The sequence below is a fragment of the Gouania willdenowi genome, chromosome 9 (genome assembly GCF_900634775.1).
Source record: "Gouania willdenowi chromosome 9, fGouWil2.1, whole genome shotgun sequence".
Taxonomy (NCBI): domain Eukaryota; kingdom Metazoa; phylum Chordata; class Actinopteri; order Blenniiformes; family Gobiesocidae; genus Gouania; species Gouania willdenowi.
The window spans coordinates 22,128,728-22,140,415 of NC_041052.1; the positions used below are offsets into that span (position 1 = coordinate 22,128,728).

Here is an 11,688-nt window from a genome sequence, read left to right on the forward strand (position 1 = left end):
GAAAATTAACAAATGAAAGCATTCAAAATATGGGGTTTTATAATGTTTCTTTTTAGTTAGAAACAATAATCATACTAAATATTACCAACAACTCACAAAACGACAACAAAAACACACAAACTAAGAGAAAAATATGCTGAATAACAAAAGAACAAACAACAAAATACAGAAAAGACACCAAAAACATACACATTAAGAAAGAAAAATACTTACTATTACCAGCAACACACAAAATGATAACAAAGACACACTAAATGAGAGGAAAATAAAAAAGCTCACAAAATAAAAGGGAAATCAAACAAAATAACATAAAAAAACAACCAAATGACACCAAAAACACTCACACTGAGAGAGAATAATTTAAATAATACCAACAACACACAAAAATGACATCAAAAATACACAAAATGAGAGAAAGATATACTGAATAATAAAAAAGATCAGACAAACCACAACAAAAAACACACAAAGTGACACAAAAAACACACAAACTTATGATAGAAATGATCTTGATTAGAACACGAACTGAAAATACAAGACTGTCTTGGTCCCACACCAGAAGGAAAATGACCGTAAATGATAAAAACAATAGAAAAATCGATTCAGGAGGCACTACTGTTTCATTCCACTTATTTAGAAAATAAGATTATTTTTATGCTCTATGTTTTTTCACAGAATTCTGAGCAAAATGTTCTAGTCGGGGGGTACTTGGACTCAAAAGTTAGAGAAAGGGGTCCTTTGAGCCAAAAAAGCTTGAGAACCACTGAATTAGAAAACTAGGTCATGGCACTTTTTCTCACCATATAATTAATATAAAAATGTAATCTTTCAAGTTTTATTTCCCCTTTTGTTGCCAATTTGTTGAGAAATGTCTTAAGGTTAGTGGATCTCATCTGCCTGTTAATAAAAGGTATATCGAACTTAAAGTAGTTTATCTTAAAGAAGATTGTGAATTCACTCAAACTAAAGATTTGTTTTGGTGAGAAAATAAAAAGATGAAAATTTGCTTGGAGAACTAACAATGAAATATGGAGCACTTGCAGAAAATTCACGAGAGCACATAAAAAAAACCAAAAAAAAAAACAAGATAGACCCCTGAAATCAAACAAATCACTTTTGCAATGCAATCAATATATTTATTATTCATCTATATTCTGTTAAATTTAGCAAGCAAATAAAAATCAGGTGATTGAGCCCAAAACCTATTTTGTTATATTTCATACTTAAAAAAAACAAAACAAAGAAAAACCTTTTCATTTTAATTTCAGGCCTTTTCTGCTATCTCTAAAGCCTTTTGTAAATTTTAAACACATTTAAACCTAAAAGACAAATGCTATATATTATGGTTTCGTTTATTCAGACAAGGTTTTTCAGGGATTTCTTTAAAAGAAAACCTTAACATATATTTAAAAAAAGAAGACAAAACGAACTACTGGGAATTATTAGATAAATTCTATAAAATCTAAGGCAAAAATGAATGATGTTCAGGACATTGAACCCACTGTAAGAAGTGTTCCGCATGTCCCATGTTGACCATATAGTCCTTCCCTCCAACCTCCTGGAAGTGCAGGGCAATGAACTGTGGTTTGTAGCTGTTAACAGTCTGTAAAGAGAAAACAGTCTCTGTGTCACATCATGTATGAGTTCACATTAGTCAGTACTAGGGCCGGGACAACGCGTCCACGAAATTGATGACGTTGATGCAAAAAATACGTCGACGCTAAATATATCTGAATGCATTATTTTCTAATTTTATATTCTTACTTGAATTTTATTTTGGATTTTTGAGTATAAGAGCAATAAACATATATTGCAATGTTAAGGAATTCATGTTTTTTTTTTTCATTTTAGATATGAATCAAACTGAAAAAATGAATTCTTAGATTAATCGATGCATCGAAAAAATAATCGTTTATCCCAGCCCTAGTCAGTACACAATAGACCACTTTAAAGTTTTGGTTCATTTCTGTTCTCAACTTCGTTCCCCATTGAACACCTAGGGATGTTTTAGTACGTTATGTAGGTGATGTACAATAACTTTTAACACAATAACATTTTCTAATGCAGCAATTGTGACAAAGTAAAAATCAAAATGAATGAGCTTTTTTTGACTTCACAGGACTGTTACCCACCTTGTATAATTCTTGTAGCCACTCCTGTTGAATTTCACCCACCTACGACATGGCAAAGAGAAAGATCATTTAAACAATTGCAATAATTTGTCATTCAAATACTTTTGCAACCAGAATACGCAGTGTGTTTATTAGGAACACAAATGAAAACTGCTATAATTAATTAGCATCTACATAGCTCTACAAACTTTGAATAATTTCCATAAGCGTAGCACATCATCCAAGTGAACAGGCTGCGAAGAGGATTATTTCAATCTATAAAAATTCAACTACATTGTCAATAATGTTTTATAACACAACCAAATAAACATGTATGTTTAAATGATACCTTAGATGTCAATTAGGAATGCACTGAATATTCAGCAACCAAATAAATTCGACCGAATATTACAAAAAAAGCAACATTCGGCCTTCGGAGGAGTGAGTTAAACGCAAGGCCAAATAGTAGCGTAATGCAATCAAATCAAACAACGTGCAGTGACGTGGTGTCCGACGTACATTTCTTAGTGCCTGTTTAACTTTGTTGTGCCTGTGAAAGCGCTGTCCGTTTGTCATGTAGCACAGCGTTGCTCCGTGAGAGCTTTAATCATCTTCCCCTGCTCAGTGTTCGAACTGCTGTGTCTGGCTAACTAAGAATAACTCAGTCTGTGTTGTCCTTTAGTTCTCTTTATTCCAGCCTTTTGTCCGTGCCTCGTAGGTACACATTTACAGTCAGTCAAGTACAACCTTTTCAGTGGGAACTTCCGGTTTACAAAATAAAAGTCCGTTGGAGCAACGTTATTAGAATGTTACATTCGAACAACATCTCAGAGCTACAGAAGATCTGTGGGACAAGTTGTTCTGTTGTTGTGGACTAAACCATCAATGCCAGGGATTGTAGAGTCTGAAACATCGTAGGTTAATAATAACTTCTGATACTGTCAAATATTCTGACCCCTAGTGGTGAAATAACTGATGCTTCCTTGTGTTTTGTTTATTCATTACAGTCTGGAATGATGTCATCAGGATCATTTAAATTAGGTTAATTTAAACTAAGTTGATCAAAACTTAATCAATAAACCTGATCAGATTCAGTAAACCATTGATCCCTGAGAGGAAATCAGGTGACATAAATGTTGTTCTCATACATCTTTATATGACATATAAATAATTAAAAAGGTGCAGTCAGAATAATCCATGTCACTACAACTTATATCTACTTTTTAACTGTATCTTTCCCTTTTTTTATTGTTTTTTTCTTAGTATTTATTTTATTTCCTCACAGGAGTTTGAAACTAATATATATTAAAAAAAATTGGAATTAAAAAAATTAAAGTGGAAAACACGGAATTTGGGAAAAAATAAAACAGATTTTATAGGGCCCTAGGTTTACATTATTAACCTATTTACTGTGGCTAAGATGACTTGTGCCAAAAGGACAATAATTCATTTTGTTGTGGGCTTATCCACTTTAGTGCACCTTAGTTTTTTTTTGGAATGCATGTTTTGTTTTGTTTGAAGACCTAAAATAAATGAAAAACGTTGTGCTTTTTCTGAAAAGCAAAGGTTACTGGAATATTTTAAAAATGTCAGAATATTTAATAAACATTTACTTTCTTTAAAAAACGTGTCTAAACATTTATTCTAGGCTATTTATGCACTAAAAACTTAACCGCATTCGATATTCGGCCAAGCATTCATATTTTATTCGGCCACAAATTTTGTGCATCCCTAATGTCAACGTCAACTTGATTAATATAGCACAGTTCAAACAGTGAATGTCCAACCACAGTGCTTTACAGTAAAATAAACGTATCATATAGCATAGATTAAGTAAAGTCACAAAATGAAGTCCTATTTTCTGCACAGGTGAGTGCACTCCTACTACTTTTGCATACTATATTGGCATAACAGTGATGGCTGTAGCTAAGCCACTGTGACCTGAGGGAATTCATTCATATCCCTATGGAAAAATAAATACAATGCTTTCTTGCAAACACAAATCTAACATAAGATCAGAAAACAGGAAACAAGCGCAACATGGTAATTCTTTTAAAGTCTCTTCAGTTCAGTTGCATTTAACAATTCGCCATGCAACTAGGCAAAGGACAAACAAGAACATTCTCAAACAAAAAACACATCCAAACAATACAGGTCTTTCTTTATGAATTAAAACAGGGGCTGTAGTGTAATCTGATAAGAATTACTGTAAAGGAACTACAACCACCATACTTGGTCAAAAGAAAGAACTTCTGAACACCATAGCAGTGCTGTGTGGTTGCCTAAGATTGCTCTGACATTAAATGCTCTTCTAACGCAGCGTGTTAAAACCTGACAATTAATTCTGTGATGATCTGTTTGGGATTGGCTCTCATCCAGAAGGTTCAGTGGACGTTCAGGAGTGTTTGTTTAAGGGAATCTGGGAGGCTTCACGGAGTAGAAAAGCAGCAATCTCCCACGGCGAGAAATATCCATCTGTTTACATATCTCCCACAATAGGATCCAACATGTTTTGATTGGAGCTGGGTCTGGCAAACGGAAACAAGGTCCAGAGCCAAACTTCCATGATTCTAGGAGTTCTTCTCCCTGGAACGTTTTATTAAGCCCAGCCAGTGTGAAACAAAGAAATCCGTTGATGTTTAAATTTGCTGATGAAGAAAGTTATTTATCATTTAAAAAAAAAAGAATGTTTAAAAGTGGTTAAATATAATTTCACAATTGGTTTTTCAACCTAAAGCTCTGCAAATGAAACAGATAGTGTAGATATGAAGAGACAATGGGGTTTTAATGGCCAAAAGATCAACGCCTGTAAAGAAGCTAAAGATGGAAGTATATTGATTCATTCACAAACACAACCAGCCGAATTTCTATTGGTAACCAAAGTAAAGAAGTAATTTTCCTACTGGAATCCCATTCCAGATATCTCAGTCTTGTCATCGGTAACTTGAAATTCACCTAGAGTGACTTTCACCGGAAGGAACAGAGTCAGTGCAGGTGGCAATCCTCTCATGAGAAATATGACAACGTAACACATTAGAGTCACATGATTCATAACATTAATCACAGTGACAAACAGTGTCAAAGAAGCTTTTCTTTACTCACAAGAACACAAACTATTGTTTTTAGTCCTCATATCCAGCTTCAGAGTGATGACAATTAGGGATGTCCCGATACAACTTTTTCACTTCCGATACGATACCGATATTGTAGCATTGAGTATTGAATGCGCATCGTTAACCGGTTTCCTTTGGGAACCGGTTCTTTGGAATCGCTAACAAAAACTCTTTGTGATTCTGCTATCGATTGTTCCCGGGCTGTGCGGCCACTGTAACAAACGCACCCCACTCGCAAATGTGCCTTGCACGCACGCGCACACACGAGCTGCTGCAGAGCTGAGCTGCTACATGCCATAGAAAAGGGACCAAAGTCAAAGATAAATAAGTACTGTTGTTTATGGAGGTCTCCTTTATCTATGTCTGATGTGTGAGGAATATGTTACTCACCACTGTTAACGCCAGAGGTGAGCTTTCTCACGTGAGATCCGATCAGTTTGATATTCCAAACGGGGTGTTACGCAGAAACTTGTTGACGAGCTGACTAGTGGGATTCGGCGGTGAAATAACTTAACTAGAAGTTATGTGTGCGTAAATGAAAGCGTGAGTACCCACCTCTTTTATAGGTTGGCGTATTGTTGGCGTTTACTCATGTTGATGTAGTTTGGTTAGTTAATGTGAATGAAAGCCAGAGCCTGCGTGCTTGCGCTGTGTGTGTGCACCTGACTCAGTACGTCAGTTCTACATTCGTCATGTCTAGTTGAAAGCATGTTTCTTTATGCACTTTATAACGTAGTGTTAGGATGGTTCATGTTTGAGCAGTAATTCGTAGTGGTTAGTGTGTAGTGTTGTTACTCAGGCTGCTATTCAGTTAAGCTAATTTGGTGACAGGATGTAGTAGCATACCTGTATATTTCACAATAAAAGCAGCCTGCTGGTTTTGGCAGTTAAGGGATTTATATATAGGCTAACGTGTGATAATGATAAAAATGATGTTAATTTATTATCCTAAGCCAATAGCCACTTGACTTGTGAACTCATTTTACTCATTTGAGTATTGTTTATTGAGGACTCGTTTAGGCAGGTTAAGGTATTTTTTCTCAGCGGTTAATAATTAATATTTATATTAATAAACCCGATATCTATTTTAATACACCAAGCTGTATTGTTTTCTGTACTCATGCACTACCGTACTTGTTTTCAGCCTATTTGGGAATCGATAAAAAAACCGGATCGATAAGCAGGAATCGATAAAGCATCGGTATTCAAAATCCTTACCCATATACATCCCTATTGGTGGATACCGATGCGATACAATATCAGCACAAATCATACATACTTTTATTACTTATTTTGTAGTGTGGAATGTTAGAAAAGGCTTGATTATTTTTTTTTTTAAACAGACCCATTTATTATAAACCAATGGATTACATATAATCAACCTTTTAGAATAAGAATATTCTATGATTGAATAAAAGAATTAAAAAAATAAAATAGAAGATATTGAAAAAATAAATTTAAAAAAAACAATATATATTATATCAGAGATTTTAGATGCAGACCGATAAAATCCAATATTCGTTTTCTGACTGATATCGGACAGATATCCGATATCAATATCGAATCGGGACACCCCTAATGACAATAAAATATTTGCTGTGCATTTCATTTGGGATGGACCAAGTGTTTGAACCTGGCCTAGAAAGCACCTTATCTTCTACACCTTATCTTCTTAAAAATGTGAAAAAAAAAAAAAGCGAATGTAACCATGTCGGAAATAAACTGAATAAATAAAAATAAATAAATAAATCCTCGACTCGACATTAACGCTTGCCTACTTTCCACTGGCAAGTTCAAGTTTTATTGTGGCACGTTATCATCATCCCTAACTTGTCCACACTGGAAAGTCAAAGTCAGACTAGTTTGGTTCACAAACCAATGTTCCACCACTGGTGAAAGTCTCTGAGAGGGTTTATGGGCCGCTGGTTGGATGCATCGCGCTGCTCCAGACTGGAGAGGCGCACAACATGAGGCCGGAAACTACGTAAACACTGATGTAAAGCAGTAATTCCCGACCAGGGGTACATGGATACATTGATTCAAAATATTTTCTCTTGAACTGTAGATATAGATTTTTGTTATGTTTTAGGCCAAAATGTCAGGAAAAGTCAATAACTATTACATTATTAGGTGTCTTGACTCTATTATAAAATGATTCCTAATCAATAAGACTACTTTCCTTGTCCTTTTATACATTTATTTCAAATGAGACCCATAGGGGCAACGAGAACCTTTAAATAAAAATAATGTGGTATGCGCCTGGGTTCTTGCGCACACATCGGTCATGGATGCACTGACATGTCTTGGGCTGTGATATAAACTCGTATTAGGCTTAATCTTAAATACGTTAAGCCCAAATATCAGTTTTAGGTATAAGCACTCAACCCTTCCTCTTTTCACGGCCACCATCATTATACTTAAGCTGGGTGGTGCGTCACCAGCTTCAATTTTTCCACATTTGTCACAAGGCTGGTTTACATGATTACACAACACAAGGGAGGTCTGGTGATGGTCACAGTAAAATAAATGCATTTATGTTATCGTAATAATAAAACATGCATAGCTGTCGTGAAAAGGTGTACATGTAGTGTTGACCTTTGACAGCATGTGCCGACAAGGAAAAAATAAAAATTCTAATTTCTTGACATTTTAAGCTAGCAAAAATATCAGGAAAAGTAATAAACTGATTAAATTCTAAATAATTGTAGACACAGGATAGAATACATGGAGCTAGATTTGTGTCTTTATTATTTAATTTAAAAAAAAAAAAACCTTACTTCAACCAAAAAAACTCAATCCAAGAAAAAAGTGTTTGAATGCAATTTTTTTAGGTGTCATATATTTGTTTGCATTCTTCTTATTTCTTTGATTGAATGGGGTTTTTCATTGAAAATACTTTTTCAACTTATTTAATTTAAAAATATAACGACACAGATCTACCGTCTACGCGTGGAGCCCGCTGACATGTATAAAGTGATTAAAACAATCATTTAATAAACTTTATTTAATCATGCAAATCCTATCAAACACATTTTCTTGGTGGGCTTCCAAGGGATATACACGGATAATGTAAAGGTTAGCCAATATTTTGTATTCACAGTGCTATATATATATATACACACTATAGCTCAGTTTTCCAAACTAAATATTACCGTGCAGTATACGTTAGATGCTGTACTTGCCCTAGATTACAGGTGACCTTTGAAAGTTAACGTAGAGCCACTGTTATCCAACATAAGAGGTTCTCAGCATTAGGACTTAGTATTATCTAATGGTTGATAATGTGTATAGCAGGCTCCCCTGAACCCTCTACTGGCTGTTTGATATCAAGCGGATCATAGATTATAGGTGGACTTAAATTTATTTCATTTTGCAGTTTCTATTTAATTTGGGGAAATACTGTGGAATAATAATTTAAAGAAAACTGTAGGATTTTAGAAAAAGTTAACGTTTATCAATTTGAGATTAAAAATGACATTGTCATTGTGTGATGTAAAGCACAGGAAAACTGCTAGCCGTGGCAAATAATGTGGATTCAATTTGTAATACAGCATCAACTGTATTACAGTAGATGCTAATTTACACACGATTCAAGTCTCTTGAGGGTCGAACTGGATGCTCGAGAGCAGAGAATCCCAACCTTTTTTGTCCTGTGTACCCCCCTTTGCAGTTTTTTTCCAAATCAGGAGTACTTCCTACACAATTTCAAAAGCTGATGTGTGTATCTGTGAGCTCTCCTGAACTCTTCCTGTGTCTCGGTCATCATGGGTTTCCTCAGGCTACAAACAAAAAAAATACCGGTGCAACTTTCACGTGATTAAATACTGTCCTCTTCATAAATTATAGCTAATTATTGTCTCCTAATGTCAGTCTGCTCTAAAGCAAGGATTCCCAACCAGGGGTACAGGAGCACATTTAAACAATCAACTTCAATAACAATAGGAAAATGTTTGTAGTTTCTTTTTTGGGCTGTTTTTGGACAAATTTACCACAAACTACCGCAACTATTGCTCAATATAATAATTTTCTTGTAATTTATTGAGACATGATTCATTCATGCTGTAGAGGCCAATTTATCACACTTCTGATAATAGGAGACAGTAATTATCCCCCCAATGACAAAGGAAACAGTATTTACTTATTAATAAAGTAATCACATGGTCTCAGGTCGTCTGGGACAAACCTACTTTATGTTCCGAGAACAAAAACAAAACTGCAAATCCGCCCAAACTCTTTGCTCTTTTAAATCAAGGTTAAAAACATTTTTTATTCGACACCGCTTTTAATTGAACGGTCATACCATTTAATCTGATATTATCACGTTTTTATTGATTGATATTGTTGTACATGTCATTTTTATGGTGCACCAGCGCTACTGTGATGTTTGTTTAGTGTAAAGCACTTTGAATGATCCTATACATGTTAAGTGCTATACAAATAACCGTGACTATATGAAATTATGGAGGGGGTACACATGATTTGAAACAAATGCAAAGTGGGCAAGGCAAGGCAAATTTATTTGTATAGCGCATTTCACACTCAAGGCAACTCAATGTGCTTTACATGATAAAACATTCAATTGTTTAAAATCAATAAGAACATTTAAAATCATCAGTAAAATCAATTAAAATCATCAGTAAAATCAATTAAAATCATCAGTAAAATCATCCCAAAGGTTAGAAACACTGTCTTAAAGGGCCAGATTGGCGCCGCGGGCCTTACGTGCTCTAATGAATACCTGTAGGCCTGGGCAATGTATCGAGATTCAAGATATATTGAGTTTTCTATTTTGCAATATCAAATTTTTTTAAATATATATAAATCGCTTATTTTGTATTATAATACTTGTTTTAGGATTTGCCGCTTTCGCTACTTCTCAGAACAGCATGAAAAGCAAAGTTGGATGGATTTCTAAGTGCGTCCTAACCCAAACCTTCCCCTAAACAAGCCAGACAACAGAACTCACTCACACGTGCTGTCCATTTAGAGGGCAAAAAGCCAAAAGTAGCACATAATGTTATGAGTTAAATGTGTGGCATTTTTCATCAGCAAATTTAACCCATAATTATCTTTCTGCTAAGACTTTATTAAGTCAAAAAATAGAGATTTATATTTTATATCACCATTTTGAGAAAACATTGAGATATCAGTTTTGGTGCATATCACCCAGCCGCAATAGTCAGGAACAAATGAAAGTAAGCTTTAGAGCCCCGTTATCAATGTTTTCATAAAGTAAGAAGAAAATAATAATAAAAAAAATTTGCTAAATCTGTCATTAAAATTGTCTGATTAAATAATAATAGTAATCTGATTAATTCGAGTTGAAAAATGAGAAAAGCTATAAAATATCAGAGAATAAAATGCAGATGAATCCAAATCCATATAGTAAATGAAACCCATAGATATGGACTAACTGTGTGGGAGGGTAAATCACCTGCTGAACCTTTAAGCCTGTGTTCAGTGAGCTCAGGGTGGGTTTCTGTTTAAGTCTACCTCCATACCTGGCCTGGCTCATAAAACACTTTATAAATGTTAGAATATTCTTTAGTAGAGCCACATGGATGAAAAACAGCACATGCTGCTGACAGCTGACAGAGAAACACGGCTGTGTGTGTGTGTGTGTGTGTGTGTGTGTGTGTGTGTGTGTGTGTGTGTGTGTGTGTGTGTGTGTGTGTGTGTGTGTGTGTGTGTGTGTGTGTGTGTGTGTGTGTGAACACTGAGCCTTCATTACACGATAGAAACACGGTAATAAGCCGTAAGGAGTGGAGCAACAAGTGGCAGCAGGTCACAGCTCTTCCTCTGACTGGTGACTACTATATGACAGGCCTCTATTACTCACGTTGTCAAAGAGCGAGCCCACGTTAGCGGTGACGAGCAGCACGCCAGTAAACACCTCCATGTTAACGGTCCTCCGTCACCGAGCAGTCCGACCAGGGCACCCCGAAGAGGACAGGCCTCTGCCGCCGAGCTGACGTGGTGTGTGTGTGTGTGGAGGAGATGGAGCTCCTATCTGTCGACACACAGCCACATCTCCGGCGGAAACACAGTCACTGCTACTCAAACTCGTCCGTGTGACCGTGTGGAGCAGGGAAGGAGTTGTTGGACTGGCGTGGATTTGCGTTTCCTCGGGGTTAATTGGACTAGGAGCTTCTTACACGGCTCATCCAGACAGGACAGCGCATGTGTCACAGGCTTCAGGGAAACCACAGTGAGCCGCCAACAGTAGTGTTATCTACTCCTGGAGCTCCGCCCACTCTCTGTTGAGCGGCACAGTCAAGTTTAACAGAGTTCAGTACTTTGACTGCTTTAAACCATCAACAACATATGGAAACTATTTATATAAAGCAATCCCCCCAAATAATCTATATAATCTCTAATATATATATATACATATACTCTCATATTACCTTAGCTCAACTTTCAATTAAGGGCATTTCAATTTTGGACTGGAAATGTAATCACTT

The 11,688-nt window shown here is 35.8% G+C and overlaps 1 protein-coding gene across 1 annotated transcript in view; it reads right to left on the reverse strand.

Moving 5' to 3' along the window:
- inpp5l (inositol polyphosphate-5-phosphatase L) overlaps nt 1-11,688 on the reverse strand; it is a 29,486-nt gene that overhangs the window by 12,609 nt on the left and 5,189 nt on the right. The window contains exons 3-5 of the mRNA XM_028456405.1: nt 11,064-11,481; nt 2,133-2,174; nt 1,503-1,603 (exon numbers count right to left, since the gene is read on the reverse strand). Coding sequence (XP_028312206.1) covers nt 1,503-1,603; nt 2,133-2,174; nt 11,064-11,123 — 203 coding nt within the window. The 5' untranslated portion in view covers nt 11,124-11,481. The remainder of the gene's footprint in view (nt 1-1,502; nt 1,604-2,132; nt 2,175-11,063; nt 11,482-11,688) is intronic.